This window comes from Trachypithecus francoisi, unplaced genomic scaffold (assembly GCF_009764315.1).
Source record: "Trachypithecus francoisi isolate TF-2019V2 unplaced genomic scaffold, Tfra_2.0 Lachesis_group12, whole genome shotgun sequence".
NCBI classification, from domain to species: Eukaryota; Metazoa; Chordata; class Mammalia; order Primates; family Cercopithecidae; genus Trachypithecus; species Trachypithecus francoisi.
This window is the reverse complement of record NW_022681457.1, coordinates 38,916,320-38,940,326: the sequence shown is the minus strand read 5'-3', so window position 1 is coordinate 38,940,326 and position 24,007 is coordinate 38,916,320. Positions and strand designations below refer to the sequence as shown.

At 36.5% G+C, this 24,007-nt stretch overlaps 1 protein-coding gene across 2 annotated transcripts in view; it reads left to right on the top strand.

Annotated features, from left to right (window-relative positions):
- PIGK (phosphatidylinositol glycan anchor biosynthesis class K) overlaps window positions 1-23,786 on the top strand; it is a 122,680-nt gene extending 98,894 nt beyond the window's left edge. Inside the window, exons 11-13 of one of the 2 annotated variants that reach the window (XM_033225338.1) lie at window positions 3,151-3,221; window positions 3,560-3,608; window positions 20,302-20,437. In XM_033225338.1, the coding sequence (XP_033081229.1) occupies window positions 3,151-3,221; window positions 3,560-3,578 (90 nt within the window). In that variant the 3' untranslated portion in view covers window positions 3,579-3,608; window positions 20,302-20,437. Of the gene's footprint in view, window positions 1-3,150; window positions 3,222-3,559; window positions 3,609-20,301 lie in introns of both variants that reach the window. The other variant, XM_033225337.1, reaches the window with a different exon arrangement.
- Window positions 23,787-24,007: the final 221 nt, after the last annotated feature.

The window sequence follows — 24,007 nt, the reverse complement described above, 5'->3', positions numbered from 1 at the left end:
TGATAAGATTAGTAGATTGCAAGATTTCTATTTTTAATGGCCCTCTGCACACTGTACATGATGGTGGTACAGTATCACCTTACAGTTCTCTTTTTTTAAGATAAGCTGCACAAAAGATTAGAGCTATGTATCCATTACAGAGTTAGTTTCTTAGAGAGAAGTACTGGGGTCTCCTGCCAGGCTGTTGCTTAAAACATAGAAGATTATCTTGCAGAGTCTTGTTTCATCTGTTCTTTGTTACTCCTTTTTAGTCCTAGAGATCATTTTTTCCAGTGTAACCAGTTCATACAGTATCCTGGTGTGTCCATTGTTGCTCTGTGGGAGTATATGGATGGGACAGTTCTTTCACTGTGTAGGACTGATCTGTGCATCGCAGGATGTTTGGCATCCCTTGTCCTAACTACTGGTTGCCAGTAGCACTGCTTAGTCCATGTGATGCTAAAAAAAAAAAAAAAAAATGACCTCACCTTTTCTGAACTCCTGTCCACCTATGGAACACAGTACTACCTCAGGTTGAGGACCAATACAGGTAATTTGAATTATTTGCAGTCTCTGCCCATAGACAAACATTTTATTTGTATAATTAGCCTCTTACTCTTGTAATTGGGATATTTCAAAATATGTATAGTTGAGAATCTCTTTTCACTTTTCTGCATTTTGAAATGTTGTCCCAGGCTGTGTAATTCTAGCTCCTTACATTATGTGACATGGATTGCAGTAATTTTTCAATTCTTCTGTTTTTGTTTGTCATTACTCTTCATGTTGTTCCACTGTTGCAATTTTGGCATTTTAGTGTTTTTCTGTTACAGTAATACCTACTCCATTACAGCTAAACTTTACTAAAGATTGACTGAAATGTCTATCAAGTAGAAATCTCTGCCACCTTCTTTTAAAAAATGTGCCTATTGAATTATCAATATCTGGAAACTCATCAAAAGGATGCTGAATCCCTAGCATTCTGTCTGCCTCAGGACTGACTTATATTGCTTTAAAATCATGTAGAGCTTTCCTAACCATAGCAGCTTTAAAATTGATGTCTAGTGAAAAGTAATACATTTTTCATTTATTTTTATTCAAGTGATGAGGCAAGTAATGAAAACTAAACTTTTTGAAGGTCATGGACTAATCTCTTAATATCAGATTTTTAAAATTAATATAAACTAACATCAACTCTCATATTATAACTTATTACAGCCACTTCCAAAATGTCGCTTCTCAAGGAATAAATGCAAGGGTAAAGCCGTTTGAGAATGACAATCAACATTTTAATAATCATCATCAACTTTAAGTTTGAAAATGTTTGGTCCACCTACAAATTTGTCATTACATCCCTTTTCTGATATGTGAAATTTCTATAATAGAAATGGAAGTTGTGTCACTAGTGGTAAGTATTCCCAAGCAGAAACAGATACCTGTTTTCACCAGATTTATAAAGATTTTTAAACTGAGAATAGTTGAGGAAGCATCTGTTTCTTTTCATTTTTGTTGTACAATTGTAAATAGGTGCAAAACATATTTTACAGTTGACAATGATAATGATCATCCAAAAATAACTCGTACTGTTGATGAAATTGTTCCCATTTTATATATGAATTAACTGAGGTTCAGAATAGTTTAAATAACTTGCCTAACATCTTCCATCTCATAAGTGGGATAGCCAGAATTTGATTCTAGGTCTGTTTGACTCCAAAATTTATCTTCTTAACTACTGTGGTATACGTCCTCCTTACGAACATTTTTTTCACAAAGGCTTTGTCTCCAGAAAATTTTGATGACGGAGATATCAACAGGTGTAATTCATGTTCTGATTAATTGAAAATGTATTTTGGAAGAATAAGTATCAACAGATTTAGTTCAAAATTCTTCAGCAAATGAGTATCCATTTATTTAGATACTGGCCTAAAGATAATTACCTTCTCAATTCTGTTTGCAGTTGCTTTCTTCACCCCAGCTGCACTTGACTTCCCAAAGAAGGTTTAAGACATGTAGAGATTTGAAGAGATGTGGGTTCAAAAAATGATAGGGGAGAGTGCTAAAGATTAGCTTTGCTTATTTAAAATTTTACCTATGGATGGCTCACTTGAAAAGAGAAAGTTTCTGCTATGTGGTCACCTATTCTGAGGTTCCATATAGTTTAAATGGTACAGTGGCCTTCAGAATTTAATAGGCATTTGTGAACTATCTGGATAATCTAACCACCATTCATAACATGATTTTCAATAAAATCATTTTTGATTTCCATAAAACTGATGATAAGGAGAATGTTTAGAATATAACTCATTCACTGGTTGAAGATTGCCTGTACTGTTTTTTTAATCTCTTCCCCACTACTGTGGGCAGCTCATAGTGAAATGTCCAAAGTTGTGAGAAAAGTGAATGTCAAAGAGCCTTGATAAGCATTAACTTATGAGTGGACCTTGAATACTTGAGAATTAGCTACATACAGCTAAAACAATTAGTAACTAAAAACAACTAGACAGATACACATCTTCACAAGTTAAAGTAATTCAGAGTTCATCACATTTAGAACGCAAACGTCCCTAATGAATATTAGACATTTGACGCTTTGTATTCTTTGAATATTAAGATACTTGGTAGTAATTAACTTTACTCCCTTTCTATTACATCTTCATCAACGTAGTTACTAACAAAGAGGCTTTCAAAAAAGTTTTTGGTGCTTCTTCACAAATAATATATAATAAATTTTTCTTTTTCTTTAAAAATTTGTTTATAAATATTAAAGACAAATATGCTTTATAATAGATTTTGATTTTAATAAGACATGATAGAAGCATAATGACTATTCTAAATTGAGTTTTGATCCTTTAAAATTCATTGTAATTTTATAAATGTACCAAATATGAAGAATGTTTTCTTTTCCTGTTGTCCATTATGCCAAAATGTATCACATAGCATCTGATATATTATTAGGTTTTCTAACTGTATTTGTTTTAAGGGTGAAGTGTAAACCATAGTATTAGGGGCATATGAATGGTTTGCTGGAGGATTGTTGGTTTTTAATAAATACTGACTTTCCAGAAGTTGGGGTAAGCAGTACTGTAAGTGAGAAAATGGGCCATTTTCAGCTCCAGGAAATGGAAAAGTGGAGCTTCTTGGTTCTCTAGCTATATATTTGTACCTGCTTTTAAGGTAGAGAAACTATACAAGGAAAAGATGGTGCATTATACAGTGAAGAAAATGAATGAAATTACTCATGCCCAACGCATTCTGTTTTTCTTTTTCTTTTTCTTTTCTTTTCTTTTTTTTTTTTTTGAGACGGAGTCTTGCTCTGCCGCCCAGGCTGGAGTGCAGTGGCCGGATCTCAGCTCGCTGCAAGCTCCGCCTCCCGGGTTTATGCCATTCTCCTGCCTCAGCCTCCCGAGTAGCTAGGACTACAGGCGCCCGCCTCGTCACCCGGCTAGTTTTTTTTTTGTATTTTTTAGTAGAGACGGGGTTTCACCGTGTTAGCCAGGATGGTCTCGATCTCCTGACCTCGTGATCCGCCCGTCTCGGCCTCCCAAAGTGCTGGGATTACAGGCTTGAGCCACCGCGCCCGGCCACGCATTCTGTTTTTCTAGTGGGATGGTTTTGACTTACAATGTAATAAGGTAAGTTAACATCTTAGTTAAAGGAAAGAAAAAGATAGACATGTAATAACAAATTGATAAAAGAAAACAGGAAAATACATTGTTACTTTTATCAATTTGTTATTATATGCCTATCTTAACATCACTGAAATCCAGGGATCCACCAAAAACATTACCAGAAGTATCACTGGAAAAAAAGAAATTAAAGCCCCAGGGGATCTCTTCTCATACAGATACAGAAACTGACTGGATAGAGACAAATTAAAACACAGTTCCCTTCAGCCTCATGCTATATTCTTGGCAGTAGTTTAGATACTGACTTGCAGCTGATCGAAATAATGTAACTAGGAGTTATTTAATCTGCCATCTAAGTTGACCTGAAATCACCTTAATGTGCTTCCTGATAAGAGTTAAGATTATCATTCACTTTAAAACTGGTATATGCATGTCAGAAAAGTCACATTTTATATTAAAGGAATCAATATCTTTAGTTACAGATTTTTAACATTCAGGGTTAACTTTCATTTTGTTGTACCAGTCATGTTTGGTGGGTAACTTGTGTATTATTATGTCAGTTATCTCAGATTGTAATTTCTGATCATTCTTAAACACATATTTTCCTTTAAAAGACTGTTTTACTTTAATCTACATTCATATATATTTATCAGTGCCTAATCAGTGTATTTAATTATTTGATTTTGTGTATATTTTTAATTTACCAGTTCTATATCCGAGGCTATTAATACTTTGCGAAGACGGAATAGTATCCATGTTACCTAGTTTTGATTAATTAAGGTGTTTCTAGTTTAAAATATGCCAATAGATATCTTAGTCTTGTGAAATAATTAATGTCTACTTGTAAAGGGTAGTGTTATTCAATCTGTTACATTGCCTGAGAGAATATAAATTATATATTGATATGTAGATGCTAGTTAAACATTTTCCTCATGCTAAATGGCTGTATCTAGTATAACTAAAATTATCAAATAATTATTATAATAAACTATAAACATTAGCATGCTGTCTTCAACTAGTATATAGAAGCAGAAAAGGACTGTTTCAGGGTATTGTCATTGATTAAACCACATAGAGGGCCTTTATCCATGGGAAAGATCATTATAAGTAGAGTACGGGAAAAGTAATTATGAGATTCACTTTTGTTCTACAAATATGTTAAACATTTGTATGACTGCCATGACTAAAAGTGATTTCTTTTGTTAAAAATACTTTTTCAAACTTTAGATAATTTATTTTATAAGGAATGTTATGATCTTTTTTAATACAAGCAAATAGTGTTCCAAAAAATTAATTTGACTGAAATTAACTATTTTTTCCCAAGAGTGATTTCATTTAAGCACAGTGGGAGGCTTAATGATTTGTTCTTCAGCCTATGTATCTCAGAAGGAGGATGCCAGTCCTCCTTTTACACTTGAAAGAATGTGATGATTCTCTTGAGAGATCCATATTAAAGAAGTTAAAGAAATTCTGCCTAAAAACAAGGAGTTGGAATTTACCTTTTAAGTAGCAAAGTAACAAAATCCTGTTACAGTAATTTTAAAACTTTTCCCATGAACTGTTTGCCCGTTTAGGAATATCTGTATAACTGGAAACAAGCATTATTCATTTTTGGTGTGTTGATGATTTTCTTTTGATACCACATAAAATATAGTTTTAATGTACTTTTTGGATTTTTAACTTGGTACATTTTCCCTGTACTTCAAGATTCAGATTTTTAGTTTTTCTTTCAGCACTTTAAAGATGTCTTTCTATTGTTTTCTGCCCTCCATGGTTTCTGACAGCCCACCTTCAGTCATTCTTATTTTTGTTTCTCCGTAGCAAGGAACTACAAACTTTTTCTTAAAGGGTCAAATAGTAAATATTTTAGGCTTGTTGGCCACAATGATGTTTGTTACAGCTACTCAATTTTTGGTATAGTGTGAAAGCACCAATAGATAATGTGTAAATGAAAGGGTATGACTGTGTTCCATCGAAACTTTAGTAATAAAAACAGATGTCCAGCGTGTGTATTGTAGTTTACTGAACCCTGCTCTGTAAGAACAAATCCCTTTTTCTCTGACTGGTTTTTTTTTTTTGAGGCGGAGTCTCGCTCTGTCGTCCGGACTGGAGTGCAGTGGCCGGATCTCAGCTCACTGCAAGCTCCGCCTCCCGGGTTTACGCCATTCTCCTGCTTCAGTCTCCCGAGTAGCTGGGACTACAGGCGCCCGCCACCTCGCCCGGCTAGTTTTTGTATTTTTTTTTTTAGTAGAGATGGGGTTTCACCTTGTTAGCCAGGATGGTCTCGATCTCCTGACCTCGTGATCCGCCTGTCTCGGCCTCCCAAAGTGCTGGGATTACAGGCTTGAGCCACCGCGCCCGGCCTCTCTGACTGTTTTAAAGATATTCTCTGTTGTTGCCAGTATTTTGATTATGCTATCCCTTTGTGTGGTTTTCTCTGTGTTTCTTCTGCTTGGTGTTGAGCTTTAGGGATCTGATAGTTTCTAGTTTTCATGAAATTTGGAAAAATTTCAGCTATTATTGATAGAGGCAGGAGACAGAGAAATTCTAGGCAGACAGGGATGGGTGCCCAGTGAAACCCCACCTTCAGGCCAAAAAAAAGCAAACAGCCTGAAACCCATGGCCCAAGGTTTGCCCACTCTCTCCCAGTTGGTTCTTTCTGAATAATGCCCTTTTACCAATCAAATGTTGCCTTTTCCAAAACTACCTATGGCCTGCCCCACCCCCATCCTGTGCTTATAAAGATCCCAGACTCAGTTGATAAGGAGGGAGATGGCTGGACTTCGAGGGATACGACTGAACTTCAGGAAGAGATAACCTGACTTCGGGGAAGGTGACGTGCCCTTTCGAGGGATACGACTGAACTTCAGGAAGAGATAACCTGACTTCGGGGAAGGTGACGTGCCCTTTCTATCCCCTCTCCAGCTCCCTTCTCCGCTGAGAGCTGTTTTCATTGCTCAGTAAAATTCTCCACCTCACCATCCTTCAGTTGTCTACACGACCTCATTCTTCTTGGACACCAGACAAGAGCTCAGGACCCACCAAGCATGGGTACCTAGAAAGGCTCTGACACCAGCCTTTTACCCTTGCTGGTAGAGGGCAGTCGCCCCGTTGCTCCATGCACTGAGGCAAGGGGCCAGCTGAGCTGCTAACACACCACTGTCTACAGAAGCAGAACTAAGAGAACACTGTAACACCCACTCTGGGGCTTCAGGGTCATGGGCACCCTCACCTGGGTGCTACTGTTGGCCTTGCATGGAGCTTTCTCCTGCCATTGCCCGGAATGGCCAGTCGGATCCCACACTTGTTCACTCACATGCTCCCTCCCACAAGGGGTTGAGCATGGTGGCCGAGTAAACAGGGTGCCTCTGTTGCGAGTCTGGTGAAGGGGCGAGAAAATCCCGTGTCATTATTTGATTTAGGTATTTTTCTCCCTTCCTACTTGGGACTCCAATTAGGCAAATGTTACCCGGCTTGATATTTGCCATAGCTTATTTAGGCTCTGTTTATTTTTTTCCCTGCCCTTTTTCTTCTGTGCTTCATTTTGAATAATTTCTATTGCTATTTTATTTGTTCTCTGATGTTTCTTTTCCAGTGTATTATCTGCTGTTAATTCCATCCAATGTATTTTTCATTTCATATGAAATGAAATTTCATATTTTTTTATCCCAGGATCTTATATGGGTCTATTTAAATATTCTTAATTTAAATATTCCTCATATGTTCATGTTTTTCTTTACATTTGATTTAAAATATCTGCTTTCAGATCCCTGTCCATTGAAATCATCATCTTTTTCATTTTTTATTTATGAGTCTTTTTCTAGTAATTGATTTTCCTCGTGGCTGTATGTCATATATCTCTTCTTTGCATGCCTGGATTTTTAAGTTGGATGCTAGGTATTTTTAGTTTTTTTGTTGCTATTAGCTGCTGGACTTTATATTTTTGCTTTATTTATATACTTAGTGATGAATTTTGTTTGAGGGTAAGTTTGATCACTTTAAGAATTGCTTTTAAGTTGTTACCGACAGATCCAGAGCAGTCTTTTTTTTTTTCTTCTTAAGATAGCCCCACTATCCTGATTTAGCCTCACTATAAGCTGTGACCTGATGCTTTTGTATCTCACAAGGTCTGTCCATTTCTTTAAGTGTGTACATGAACAATTCCCAACCCTGAAGGAGCTTTGGGAATTGTTTGGCCTTTTGATATTTTTTCCCTTCTACCAGCTATAGGTAGTTTCTTGTCATGCATGCATAGATTAGAACTCTGCCAAAAATGCAAGTAGATTCCTCTGCAGATCTCTGGAGCTCCTGCGTGTATTTCTTCCTGTGCAGCTCCCTCCTCTTCTATCCTGCAAATTCTAACCACCTAAACCTCCCTGAATTCTAATTTGTGTCTCTAACACTCAGCAAGACTGCCAGGCTGTATTTGGGTCTCTTTCCTTGTGCTGTAGTTTGGAAACTGCCTACAGGCAATGAGCATGGGGCAATTAAAGGACTCATTTGTTTCCTTTTTCTCAGGGATCAGAAAACTGGTACAAATTGTCCAATGTCTGAAAACCATTGTTTATTACCTTTTGTCTGACTTTCTAATTGTTCAAGATGGGCAGATAATTCCTTAGCATTTAATCCGTCATAGGTGGAAGCATAACTCTGATTACCCCTAAACAGACACTGATAGACACTGTTGATAAATGAAGCTTTATTATTTATTTGAGGGGACTATGGGTTATTTTTCTTGGTTAAGAACTAAAAAATATATTCATTTACTTTGAACTTCAAATTATTTTACATTTTTTGAGTAGAAAAGAAAATCTTTATTGTCCCATAAATTACTTACCAATTATAAAGAGTAAAAATAGTAATTTTATTGTATTATAACTTGAAGGATGCCACCATAGCCAACATCACCCATAATGGAACAAACTGATACTGTATACCTCATAATGTGATACAATTAGGACTATTACTTACAAAGTATTTCTGATAAACAAACAAAATGCATAACCTGAATCTAATTATGAGAAAACATCAGAAAGATCCAAATTGAAGGGCATTTACACAAACAACTGGACTTTACTTTGGTTTCTTGCTTCTTTCCCTCTTTCACCCTCAGTGTTGAATCCTAGGATGAGAGTTACTTTCTTCAAAGTAAATTAAAGGTAGAATGTCATTGCCATCTGACCCTTATTTTATATACTAAAGAAGACTAGGATGGTATAAAACAAAAAAGTTTCTTCGTATAAGAAAGAGCTCTTGGAACTTTGAATGTAAAAGCTATATTGTCATTGCTCTTGTTCTCCCTATTCTGCCTCCCTCTATCACACTGAAGAATATTTGTGATACTATTGGGCTCACCTAAATAATCCAGTATAATGTCACTATTTTAAGGTCAGTGGATTTGCAAATTTAATTTCATCCGTAATCTTCAGTTTTAAAGCATGCCACTCACAATATTGGAGGATGTTGCCTCTAGAAATATAATAGAATCCAAAAAATTAGGAGTGGTTACTAGGAAACTAAGCCTGGATGCCTCTTCAGTGGATGCCTCTCCTGTGGAGATCCCTGGATTTCATTAATTGCACAATGAAATAGTACATTGAAATGAGATCCGGCCGGGCGCGGTGGCTCAAGCCTGTAATCCCAGCACTTTGGGAGGCCGAGACGGGCGGATCACGAGGTCAGGAGATCGAGACCATCCTGGCTAACACGGTGAAACCCCGTCTCTACTAAAAAATACAAAAAACTAGCCGGGTGAGGTGGCGGGCGCCTGTAGTCCCAGCTACTTGGGAGGCTGAGGCAGGAGAATGGCGTGAACGCGGGAGGCGGAGCTTGCAGTGAGCTGAGATCCGGCCACTGTACTCCAGCCTGGGCGACAGAGCGAGACTCCGTCTCAAAAAAAAAAAAAAAAAAGAAATGAGATCCACTGAATGGAATACCACAACAGGTCTTGCTGCCAACTTTGAATGTTTTCACCAACTGTAGTTACTTTGCCCAATTGGAAAGTCTTTTAACCTCCTCCATTGGAATTCTATCTTTTACATGATTTTAAAAGAATTTTTTTTTGTGCTTGAGATGGATTCTCACTCTGTCGCCAGGCTGGAGTGCAGTGGCACCATCTCAGCTCACTGCAGCCTCTGCCTCCTGGGTTCAAGTGATTCTCCTGACTCATCCTCCTGAGTAGCTGGGACTGCAGGTGTGCACCACCATGTCCAGCTAATTTTTGTATTTTTAGTAGAGATGGGGTTTCACCATGTTGACCGGGATGGTCTCGATCTCTTGACCTCGTGATTCACCCGCCTCGGCGTCCCAAAGTGCTGGGATTACAGGTGTGAGCCACCGCACCTGGCCAAAAGAATGTTTTTTAACTTATGACTTCTCACTATGGAATCCTAAAGTAGATTATACAAGTGATCACTACAATTCTTAATTTTTCCTTAAATCCTAAAACCGAGAACATTAATGAATTGGCATTTAATAGATGATGTTTATATTTGAGTATTTTATATTTTTTCTCTTCAAGAGGAAAATAATACATAACTAAAACAAATTGGCCTGTTGTATCCAGAGCTTGTGAGGGCCTGATCAGGTTCAAAAATAGGTATCACTAACAGATCAAAATGTAGTAGACTCACACCCATATATTAACATTTAATTTAATCCGTCATTAATCTGTCATGTGAGATAATAAACCAAATATCGCCAGTGCCCTGAAAAGAAGAAATTAATTCTTACTGGGGTATGAGAATAGACTTAACCTGGAGGTGAAATTTGAGGTAGGTCTTAGAGAATAATAAATAGGTATGAAAGACTAGGAAGAATTCAGCTATTTTTCTTTACTTCTGTTTTTTAAAACATAAAGTTAATGTCATAACTGTGTTATTCCACCCAAGAAACTCTGCCAACAATGCAAGTAGATTCCTTGCATACTTTTTTAGTATCAGATGTAATAAATAGTTTCATGTCTTGTTCATGTATTGTTTATTCATCCAGGTTTGGCAGATTTGTTTGTGAATTAGTTTTATTGGTGTATAACAAACTTAGTGATTTAAAACCATTATTATCTCGCACTTCCCATGAGTGGAGTCCAGGCATAGCTTAGCTAGTTCCTCTGCTCAGGGTCTCACAAAGTTTTAATCAAGGTGTCAACCAGGACTGTCATCTTATTTGAGGCTGAGGGTTCTCTTCCAAGCCTACTAATTAAAAGAATTCAGTTCTTTGTGTTTGTAGGACTGAGGGTGTCAGTCAGTTGTAAAGGCTGTCTGCCATTCCGTGTCTGTACTGCACTGTACAACCTGGCCGCTTGATTCAGGGAGGCCAACAGGAGAGCATCTTGGCTACTTCGAATATATCTGTCTTTCCAACTTCAATCTCTGATATCTAGACCTCCTTTTAAAGGGCTCATCTGATTATTTCAGTGCCTTATTTCCCACCTCTCTCCCTATGCTCTGGATAATCTCCTTTTTTATTAACTGAGAATCAACTGATTAGGGACCTTAATTATATCCTCAGAATCCCTCATATGCCATATAATTCAGCCTCATCATAGGAGTGATAGTCCATCATATTCACAGGTGCTGTCCAGACTCAAAGGACAGATATTATATAGGGTATGTATCCCAGGTTGAGGGTATCTTAGAAGCTGTCTTACATTCTGCCTACCAGTTTGACTTATACTATTAATATAATTAGAAAAATACAAATTGTATTTTATATGAAGGATATAGACTGGAAATATTAATAAACTACCACTAATTAAATAGTTGAACACAGCTATTTTCTGAAATAATTGATTGTTTTATACTTTCTTTCTTTCCTTAAAATACAATTTAACTGAACTGATACGCTCATTATACTTTAAGAATCTCATTGAAACCTTGGAAATTTTCCATTTGCTTTCCAATAAATGTGTACAGTTTTCAAAATCCTAAGTTTTTTCTTTTTACATAATTTTAATACTTAGATCTGTGCTCCCTTAACCATTTTGAAAGTTATGTGGTAATGTTCTCCTAGCAACATGGAGGGGGAAACAAAATACTATTTGCAGTTGGAAGTACAGTGTTGCTTAGCTACCTCTCTTTTAAATTTGAAATATTAGGCGTTTCAATAAGAGGGTAGCCCTTAAGCTTTTAAGTGTTTGCTTATAACATATTGCCGTGTTTTATGTACGCTTTTTACCTTTGTATTGTAACTTATTGTGAAAGTTTAAAAAAAGAGGAGTGCATTTAATGGCAGTCACTAGAGTAACTACATAAAATCAGTCATTTTTTTAAGCAGCTCTAATGGACACAAATGAAATTACAAGATATACTTTAATATGAACTTACCTCAAATGCAACTATACTGCCAAATGCAATAATTATACCAATTTTGTCACTTGATTTTAAGTAAAATCATTGTAAAATGTCTAAAAGGTTACATATAGTTGTTTTAAAAATAGCAGTGTTGTCATATGGCAACAGTATCATCAAACACATACTGAAAAGGCACTTTATTACATTATGTTGCTGTTACACTATTCAGGTTACTTTTTCCGTAAAGTTGGATATCAGTAATAAACAGTGTTGCTGCAGTGCTTCTTCTAATTTGGAAAAGAGTATATGAAGATTCTTCTAGGTGGATTCCTTCAATACAAATTTTTGCTGCATAGTCCGATTTCTCCCCAAAATAACTAAAGTAAGACATACTCATTATAGAAAACATTTTCAAAAGCTTAGGTAAGTATAGAGAAGAGATTTAAAACCAACTGTACCCCTGCTTCCCCCAGAAAAACACTAAGACTTTAGTATATTTCCCTTCTTTGAATATTGTTATAGAAAAACATCATATTTCAGATTCAATTTGCATTGTTTCCATTTTATTAATTTAGTATAAGCATCTCCAAATCATTAAAATTATTTGAAAATATTTTTATTGATTAATATGTGGATGTACAATGTTTCCTGTATTATGTGACTATAGATTCCTTCCTGTTTTTTATTATGTAGCCACTGAGAAGAAAACCTTTGTGCAAAACCTTTGTGAGCATTTCAGAATTCCTTAATATAGATCCTAGAAGTGTTACAAATCCTAGGAATTGGAATAAATGAATTTTAAAGACCTCTAAACATGTTAATGGGTTATTTTCCAGAAAAGTTGACTGTCCTTATTAACATTTACTAGTTTAATTGTAAGAAGAGGAAGAAATACTTAATATATTGTGTTTATGATGAAGATAAATGATTTTTTTCAAGTGTTAGCCATTTGTAATTTTGTGAAAATATTTCCCTGTTCCATTTATTGATATACCCTTGTGTCTTACTGATTTGGGGGAGACCCTCATGTATTGGATTTATCCCCTTTTCTGTCATAGTTTCCATTTATGTGCCTTTTAATTTGGTTTCTATGTATTTCAAAATACAGATCTTTCAAAAAACTCTTTTAAAAATCCCTTTACAACCAGGCGTGGTAGTTCACCCCTGTAATCCTAATACTTTTGGAGGCCAAGGTGGATGGAGGATTGCTTGAGCTCAGGAGTTTGAGACCAGCCAGGTCAACATGGTGAAACCCTGTCTCTGCCAAAAGTACAAAAATTAGCCAGGCATGGTGGCACGCACCTGTAGTCCCAGCTACTTGGGGGTGCTGAGGCCGGCGGATCACTTGAACCTGGGAGGTTGAGGAGTCTGCAGTGAGCTGAGATCATGCCACTGCACACCAGCCTGTGTGACAAAAACCCTGTCTCAAAAAAAAAAAAAAATTCCTCCACCTTGTCTTTATTTTCACTCATTGCGTTTAGGCTTATTAATACCTTTATCATACAGATGCTCCTACATTTTATCTTTTTTTCTTCTTCTATTTTTATATTTAGTTCTGAACCATGTAAAGTGTGTTTTTGTTACAGTGTTGGGTTAGGAACAAAACTGATTTTGTTTCCAAATGCTAATCCATTGTTACAGCGCCAGTAGGACTACTATTCCCTTTCCCACTGATTTGTGATAGCCCTTTTATAATATACTAAATCCTGGGATACTGGACTGATTGCCTAGTTTCTATTCTGCTTTATTCGTCTTTCTACTTTTGCATCAGAATCACATTATTGTTTAGTGTTTTTTTTTTTTAATATTTCTGACTGTTTACCCCTCTCTGTAGAGTAGTGTAGATTGTTTACCTTACATCTCATGTTATGGGTATTCATGGTTATTTTGTTTTTTATTGTTATTGTGAATGAAATTTTTTTCTATTTTCTGACTCATATTTGCTGACATACTTGAAAGATATTTTAAAAAAATATTTATATGAAATCCGAGCCCTTTATTCTCAATAATTGTAAGAATTGATTTTATGGAGCTTTTTGATATCTGATGATAATATCTATGAGTAATGAACATTTACTTTCCCTTCCTACATGTTATGCCTGGATTGGCTAGAAATTCCAGAGTAATGTTAACTAATAATGTTAACAGTGAGTGTTCTTATCACAGGAAAGTTAAAATCACAATTAAGGGAAAACTGTGGTCATCTTTCAGTTAAAACCCAAATCATAGTTGAAAACAAATCATCCTTAATTTTCTAGATTACATTAACTGCCTTGCACATTTATCATGGAAAAAGGTACATAAAGATCTTGGGTAGTGTGCATTTCCCAGCACAGGGGCAATATGTGATTACCTCTAATTGGTAACTTTAAAAAGAAAAGGAACCAAACTTCAGATCTAGACTTCAGTTGGAAGAAGGCTAAAAGGAAGCTAGATGAGTTAGTTTCTAGATTCCCCTGCGTCATCGTCTTTCCTTGAAAGCAATTCCTGGCATGGTGGCAGTTGGAGTTTCTTTCTTTCCAGGAAAACTATAAAGGAGAGCTAGAGGAGAGTAGCACTGCATCTCCACTAAACTGAGGGCTTGATTTGCTGCCTGTCATGCTGTTCTTATGCCATTGTTAGAAAAACCTAAAGCTACAAGTATGGAGATGGGAACTTTTTCTATTTTGTTATGGTGATAAAGGATCAGGGTTTTCCTTTTTTTCATGTTAATTGTCACCACTGTGGATGTATTTCATAACTTTTGATGTATCATGAACCACTCCAAACTTAGTAATTTAAAACATCAGTCATTTATTTAGCTCACAATGCTGCAGGCTGGCAATTTAGTATGAGTTTAGTTGGGCAGTTCTGTTCTCAGGCTCCATCATGAGTCTGTGGTGTGGTCAACTCTGGATTAGTTAGATAGTTTTGCCCTTATAGTTGGCCGGTTATTAGCTGGAGGGAAGCTCAGCTCTTCTGTAGCTGATGTTTCATCCTCTAGAAGCTTAGGCTTTTTTCCTGGTGGTGGAAGAGGTCTGAGAGAGAGCAGAAGCAAGCCAAGACTCTTGAGGCTAACTCGGAGTTGGGACACTGTTACTTGTTTTGCATTTTGTTGGCCAAAAGAAGTTGTAAGACCTGCTGATTCAAAGGGTAGGGATATAGATTCTACCTCTTGATGACAGCTTCTATAAAGTCACATTGCAGAGGGTATGAACACATCCAAGTATGAATAATTAGGGCCATGTTTGCCATCAATCTAACATACAGTTGGATGAATGAAGGACTTGAAGATGTGCTTAGAATACCATGTTCCTTGTAAATGTGGATTTTCATTTTGCTGTTACAAAATTATGTCATCCACCTCCCTTTATTTCAACCTGTTGTCTTTCTGTCATGTATTCTTTTTCTCTTTATATTGTTCTTTCATTTTTGGTTGGTTGTGAATCTTTATTCAAATCTATGCCAGACAAAAATTGTCTAAAATTAATTTGTGGTTCATTATTAAATTTTTCTCAGATCTTCTCTGCATGCCTCTTCAGGTTATAATTTATTTCTCATGTTTGGGAGTATTTTTCCTCATAGAGCCCACCTCAGTTTTTCCTTTTTATTTGGACACTGTTGGTATTTGCCAACAGAGTGTGTGGATGGTTTTCACTATCCACTTAGGTTTAAATGCCTTCTCAAATCTGTATCTGAGGAATAGGTTGTTATGTGGTTCCAAGTGACTGGTTCTTAGACCAGTCTAAATGTGGCTTTGCGGAATTAAACTAGGATCATCTGCTACCAAGCCACTTAAGCTTGTTTTTGGGGGCACTTAAAAAAAGTTAAAGTATATGGGAAAAAACATATTTTTAAAACATGTACTACTAACAGGGTTTTCCCTGCATTTTCTGGTCTCTGCAGAGCTTTTCCTGTGATACTAAGCCTTCCAAGAAGCAGTGAACCATTGTCACTGCCCCTCTACCCTTTTGTCATATTGTTTGCTGGGAATTATATGTAAATGGACATATAAAGAGGTGTGCCACTGGGAACTGGCAATGAGTTACACAACTCTGGCTGCCTCATAAAGCCATCTTTCTACTGCATAAGCACTGTGTCTGTTAAACAGCAGGCGGAAAAAGGGAGTGAGCTAAAGTCCCTTACTCAGCTGGCAGAAGTATTGTGTTTCACAGAACAAAGCAAGCTTTTGCATGGTATATACCAAACAGAAAACTGGGACTACCATTAATTTGTTTCTAGTGCTGGTTTCTGGGACTTTCAGATAGTGAAACTGTTAGAGATTTCTCATCAGAGGTTAACTGAATTTTGGTCGGATGTGCTGTTGTCTTTTTCTGTGCCTTTGTATGGATTATTGTGAGAAGGTGGGAGAGACTGCACTAGGGGATTCTATTCAGATACCATCTTAAGCTGAGTCCAAAGTGCATTTAGTTCATAATGCATTTTCCATTTTTATTAATCAAAAAAGGTATTGAATGGACATTAAAAAAAACATAGCAACTGTAAAGAGCAGTTTTGAAAGGCCAAGATTTGCTGTTTTTGGTAGCTTGTGCAGTGTTATCATGTGAATAAGTTTTCCGTTCCATTATAATTTTGGAGAAATTACATATTTCTTAGTCCTTCATTATTACTTTTAAAGTTTGCTGTTGGAGAAATAGCACTTTGATTTTTTCTTTGTTCCTACCCTGGCCATCAGTGGTCTAGATGTGAAACACATACTTGTCAAGGAGGTGGAAAGACCAGAATGAAGTGCCTCCAGGATTCTCCAAGCCAGCCTGTGGAGTAATGGGTCAAAACAGCTGCCAGGGCTAGTTGTTGAATCTTTGGAAAAATGATAGTTACTTTCTTTTTTTTTTTTTTTTTTTTTTGAGACGGAGTCTCGCTCTGTCGCCCAAGCTGGAGTGTAGTGGCCGGATCTCAGCTCACTGCAAGCTCCGCCTCCCGGGTTCACGCCATTCTCCTGCCTCAGCCTCCCTAGTAGCTGGGACTACAGGCGCCCGCCACCTCGCCCGGCTAGTTTTTTGTACTTTTTTTAGTAGAGACGGGGTTTCACTGTGTTAGCCAGGATGGTCTCAATCTCCTGACCTTGTGATCCACCCGCCTCGGCCTCCCAAAGTGCTGGGATTACAGGCTTGAGCCACCGCGCCCGGCCGATAGTTACTTTCAAAGATGCTATTTTTTCCATAGTTGTCTTATCTCTGGCAACTGTTTCTGGCTGCTAAGTTTAAGATCTAATAGTAAAATTACAACCTCAAGAAATCCATCTCACTGGAAAGTCACTGGAGTTATTACAGCTGCAGAATTAAAGCCAAAATTGACAAATGGGATCTAATTAAACTAAAGAGCTTCTGCACAGCAAAAGAAACTACCATCAGAGTGAACAGGCAACCTACAGAATGGGAGAAAATTTTTGCAATCTACTCATCTGACAAAGGGCTAATATCCAGAACCTACAAAGAACTCAAACAAATTTACAAGAAAAAAACAACCCCATCAAAAAGTGGCAAGGGATATGAACAGACATTTCTCAAAAGAAGACATACATACAGCCAACAGACACATGAAAAAATGCTCGTCATCACTGGCCATCAGAGAAATGCAAATCAAAACCACAATGAGATACCATCTCACACCAGTTAGAATGGCAATCATTAAAAACTCTGGAAACAACAGGTGCTGGAGAGGATGTGGAGAAATAGGAACACTTTTACACTGTTGGTGGGATTGTAAACTAGTTCAACCATTATGGAAAACAGTATGGCGATTCCTCAAGGATCTAGAACTAGAAGTACCATATGACCCAGCCATCCCATTACTGGGTATATACCCAAAGGATTATAAATCATGCTGCTATAAAGACACATGCACATGTGTGTTCATTGTGGCACTATTCACAATAGCAAAGACTTGGAATCAACCCAAATGTCCATCTGTGACAGACTGGATTAAGAACGTGTGGCACATATACACCATGGAATACTATGCAGCCATAAAAAAGGTTGAGTTTGTGTCCTTTGTAGGGACATGGATGCAGCTGGAAACCATCATTCTCAGCAAACTATTGCAAGAACAGAAAACCAAACACCGCATGTTCTCACTCATAGGTGGGAACTGAACAATGAGATCACTTGGACTCAGGAAGGGGAACATCACACGCTGGGACCTATTATGGAGAAGGGGGAGGGGGGAGGGATTGCATTGGGAGTTATACCTGATGTAAATGACGAGTGGATGGGTGTTGACGAGTTGATGGGTGCAGCACACCAACATGGCAGAAGTATACATATGTAACAAACCTGCACGTTGTGCACATGTACCCTAGAACTTAAAGTATAATTAAAAAAAAAAAAGATTTGCTATTAACTACTTGGTTATTATTTCTATAATCTCTAATGAATGTAGAGCTTAAATGATGTTCACCATTTTTTGAAAAACATGAGTTGGTTTAAATGCCTTCCTAACTCTTTTAGCACTGAAGTTCATTAATTGGATTTATGGAACAGTTGTCTATAGCCTGTTCTCCTTAGTTAAGAGTTTACATTGGTGCCAGATTTTGACAGTATGTATTTAACTTTTCTACAGTAGTAACCTAAGTGTGAGTGTTTTTAAATGCCATATAAATCAGGGACTCCTAGTTGTTAGGGAAAATCAGTATCTTATCTTTCAAACTAAGTCAGTGCTGTTAAACTGGGCTTTCAGGGAATATCTATAGATTTTATAATAGTGTGCTTCCACTAATAATGAATAATAGTAATCTTTTCCCGGTATGTGGAAAAGTAGTTTTAGATCTTAAACGTTTTCAATCCTTTTGTGTGAATTACAAATTGTTTGACTAGTAGAAAATTAACAGGACAAAAACTGAGCAGTGATCTTGTTTAGTTCACTCACTTATTTTTTCATTGACACATGCTTGTGATATTTATATAGCTTATCTTTAATATAGCTTTGCTTTTTATTAAATATTGTAGATTTTCTACTGGAATTAAGATTTGTCACGGTATTGCACAGAAAGCACTGTAACTTCCAAGAGCTTTGCCATTAGAAATGGTTTGAGAACCCCTGAACTTACCATCTTGTAAGATACTAGAGGGCAAGGACCTTTCGCCATTATCATCACACATGTTGAGTGGAAGCCACTGCAGACTCTTAAGTGGAAAATAACATGAGGAAAATTGGATTTAATATTTTGGGATAAATTTTGGGGGAGTTTTCTGGATGGACTGGTAGAGGTTGAGGGTAAGCATAGGAATGAAGATGGAAGGTAACCACTTTAAACATTGGTAGGTCAGTTTATATTAAGCATTTGATTAAAAGCTCTGAAAACTCTAGCATTATAATCCAAGTTAAAATATTGAGGTAGCTTTCTCTCCTTTTAGTTTGAAAAGTTAATTTTGAATTGATGGACATTATACATGATGACTAAAGCCAATTTTAGCTTACCATTTCTCTCCCCGATGGTCTAAAATATGATTCTAATATCATAACTGTTGTTACAATCTTGGCCAGTAATTCAGTTAAGTAGAAAAGAGTCATTGTCACAAACTTCCAATTACAAGGCTGTAATGTAGCTGTTGAAATGACAACTAAATGAGGAAGACTAGTCTTGCTGGACAAAAAAGCATACGTGACACTTGGGGGGTGGGGAATAGAGAAGGGGGATAAAAAATTGACTTTGATGGACTTTGATCCTAGGGAGTATACAGGGAGATAAATGATAAAGATAAGTATAATAGTGAATAGGAGTAACAGTAGAAGGAGTTATAGTTCAGGTACTATAGGAACTCAAAGAAAATAACATATCAGGTGGGAGAGTCTGGAGGAGGCATTTGATTTAGTGAGTTTTGAATAGGCACAGTGAATAGGTTAAGGAGCATTCTACCTCAAGGGAAAAACACGACCCAAGGCACTGGCCCTCAAACAAGTGTGTGTTGAATATCTGAAGGAGTTGGGTAGTGTTTGTTCTTCCACTGATTTACTCAGTATGATATGTGAATGCCTCTTGAATGGCAAGCACCCTGGCAGGTTGGTGCTGGGAATGTAATAAGATAACCCTCATGGAACTACAGTCTAACAGAGATAGATAAAACTGACAAATTAATGAATATATAAATCCAAAGTGAGAAAGACTGTTAGGCTACTGAATAACTTGAGTGAGGATAGATGGTATGATTAGGTAATCAGGGAAGGACTCTTTGAGGAAACAAAATGTAAGCTGAAACTGATCTTTCTTAGGAGCCAGTTTACACTGTGGGATATTTACCCGGTCTGAAGTCTTTACCATTGTTGCTATCCCAATATACTTGATTTGACTAAACTAGTCCTCCTTCAAACACAGCCAATGAAATTTCTCTTTTTCATCAATATTTGCTTTATTGATTGCTGAATTATTTACGTGTTATAAAATTTATCATGTTATTCTCGTTTTGCAGAAACCAAAGCTGAAAGACTGGCATCCTCCTGGGGGCTTTATTCTAGGATTATGGGCACTTATTATCATGGTTTTCTTCAAAACTTACGGAATTAAGCATATGAAGTTCATTTTTTAGATTTGATGGTGAGTGAAGAAAGCATGGAAGACTGCAACCTTGGATAATAATTTATGTCATTATATATTTTTTAAAATGTGTTTCTCTTGTGTGAATTGGAAATAAGTATAAGGAATCAACTATTAATTTTATAACTTAAAGAAAAATAATTGTTAATGCAATTGCTTAATGGCACTAAATATATTCCAGTTTTGTATTTTGTGTATTATAAAAGCAAATGGAACAAAGAGATCAGAATACATTGATTGTTTTTGAAAATAGTAATTTCCCCTTATCCCAAAAAATTGTGAAGACGTTAAATTCTCACTAACAGAGGTAACTTCGGTTAATTATTTTCTGTATCTCTTCCCAATCTTTCGACTTATGCACATATTTTTTCCCAATATGGAGATCATATGGAATATACTATTTTGTAATATCTTTTTTCATCTTACAATATATTATCAACCTTTTCCCTCTCAAAAATACATTGTGAATAACTGCATAGTATCCACTGTATGAATATTTAATTCATTTCACAGTCTTCTATTGTTTGACCACTTACATTGTACCAAACATTTTCCTTTGGTTTATTCTTTAATGTATTAATATTTTACTGCTGTTCACTCATGGAATCCTGCAACTTTAATTAAAAGCAAAGATGAAAAATTGGCTTTTTAATCTATGGCACTGACAGTCTCCAGGACCTTATATGTTGTCAGTTTATTTGGGAAATTTTAGACCTTTGATAATTTCACTTACTGACTGCTCAAGAGAAACATACCCCATTATTTTTCATTTGTAAGTATTCTGTGATCTTCTAGAATTGGTCACCTCCTCTTCATTTTCCACCTTGAAAGAGAGAGCCAACAAGGACTTTATTTCATTCTGTTTAAGGTAAATCTTGCCCACTGTCTGTATCTATACTTTCCCTGAGAAAAATCCCATAAAGTGGATGGACCTGCGAAGAAAATGTATGCTTATGGCCTAGCCTTCATGTCTGGCTGATGTATTCTATAAGGCAGTAAGGCCTTTTTCTGGTCTCTGATAAGATGCAGGAACTCATATCCCCATCACTGACATTTTAGCTTGGAAATTATATTGAGGCTGTGCTATGACCAACCCCTGATATTGTTTTTTCTTTTCAAACTTTTGCATATGAGTAGAGGAAAAGCCTAAAAGTTCAGCATTTATGTCTGGAGGGATACCTTCAAGTGTCTTACCTGTTTTATGCAAGAACTTATGTGTCCATCTTTATTCAGTACAAAGATCTGTTTTATAATTTTGTTTATGATTGTAGGTAACATTAAGAAGACAACTCTTCCTCCACAAGAAAACCTCCTAAAATATTCCTTAAGATTTGTTTTTCCTTTTGCACTTAAAACATTACCTTTTAATTGCATGCAAGATTGTCATACTTTTCACAGGCAAAGGATTGACTGTGTTATCTCCCTAGTTAGAACAAATGATATTGAGGCTTTTTGCCAGCTCTGAATCTTTATTTTAATTGATCTTTTTATTGGTGTCTTATATAAATGAGGAAGGAAAATTTTGTCTGATTTTGTGAAGGATCTTTCTGTAGGTGAGAAGAAGGGAAAATAAACTTGCAATTGAATAGACTGATCACAGTAGCACTGAGACACACACAGATTGACCATGTTACCCTCCAGACACTCATCCAAGGTCATGGACACCGTGGGGAGGCGGAGCTATTTAGGGTGGTAAAGGAACTATGATTGTTCTTGAGCCAAAGTAATTTAGTTTGAATATAATGAAACATACTCTGATGGATAAAGACTGCTAGAAAGTAAAAGGATTCGTCTTCAGAGGTTACAGAAGGTGCCCTTCTTAGTTAAAACCAAACTGGGAAAAGTAATACTGGATAAAATATTCAGGATAAATTTTGCCTCGGCAGAATTTCCAAGGGCAGTTATTCCTCTGTTTCATTGTTGAATCTTCAGAATATAGTTAAAGCCAAAAGCTTAAAATATGTTAAATGTTTTACTTATAACCATAATCTTTTTATATAGACCATACTCTGCCTTTATAATAACTAAATCCTCTGCATGTGGTAGATGAGTATATTTAGGAAATATTGTCATTGCAATTAAATGGCCTACACTTTAGATGACAATATAAAAACAAATCTTTAAATATATTCTACTTGAGTCACAAAAGCTGAACAACAGAAAGGTGTTTTGGTTTTGCCTTTCTCACAGTGTTGTGGTGAGAATCAGATGAGATAATATTTTGACTAAACACTTTGGAAATTGCAAATATATGGTGGCATTATTGTTCTTGTGTTAGCTCAGGAGGATACCATAGGGGAAGTTAACGGTGACAGTGTCCCTGTTTCTGTTGCACTTATGTATCTTTCTAAGCTACTCAATGTGATTCTTGTTCTCTTTGCTGTTCTTTTTCTCCTTCCCCATGGTGTCCTTCAGAGAGAAAAGGAATGTAGATAAATGAATCCCAGCAGATGTGTCCTGACATTTCAGGGAGGGACAGGGTGTAATGATGCCATCCTGCAAAAGGCAGCCTGTGTGAGAAAAAGAAATCAAATGATGTGGATTTTAAAATTACAAAAGACATTCATTTGCAGTTTATGAAGGGAAAATGTAGTTTGGATACAAAGCTGATTAAATTGGATCAAGAAAAATTAGAATTAACTGCAAAAAATAATGCATGCATTTATGGTTTCGATTTTTATATATTCCCAGCTAGTTGAAAATGATGATTCCCACAGCAAGCATAATTCAGCTTGTTTCTGCTTACTGAGTATTTTCTACTATGGTATATGTTGATAACATTTCTTCCATTATGTATGTTGTATACCAGAGTTACAGTTACTGTGGGAATCATAATTTGAATTTTCGACTCCTGTGTTTCTGGAATCTTTACAACAGATGTTGCATTAACATATAACTTTTTTCAGTTCACTTTACCAAAATTAAGCCCATCTTTAGTAGATACTGTTTTAACATGTGAAAGAAATACGTTATAAACATACCATAAGGTATGGCTACAAAGTAAGGAGATCAGTATCCATTTTTGCTTTATAGAATTGGCCTTATTGCTTCATTGTCACATCTCATACTCAAGGGCATTTGCTACAAAGAAAGCGTTCTCCAATATTGCTGTTCTGTTGCTGCCTGCCCTATTTACACATGTACCTGCTACTTAAATAGGAAAGCCTTTCAATTCATGGACAATACACCTTGGTGGTAACCAGGCTTTTATTTTATTTTATTTTTTTAGTGTAAAAAATGTACTGTTTTAGAAATGTATGTGAAATATTAGGTTTAACTGTGTAGATCCTAGAGTAAGGGGATTTATATAGATGAAGTTGTAACCAAGAAACTGGTTATTAAAAATTTACTCCAAACATGGAAAGGTGGCCGTGTCATTCTTGTGTCACCTGCACAGCTTGCAGTCTCCGAGACTTCGGAGGACTCTGAGATTTGCCTGCTGAGGCATATCCAGTCATAGGGTCTGTGGGAACCACATGATATGATCCACGTTCGGTTTCCTCTCTTTTGACTGTGGGAGTGCCAGCTGTGACTGTGCTAGAGTTTCAGGGACGGGCATGAGCGAAACTTTCTTAGGGGAT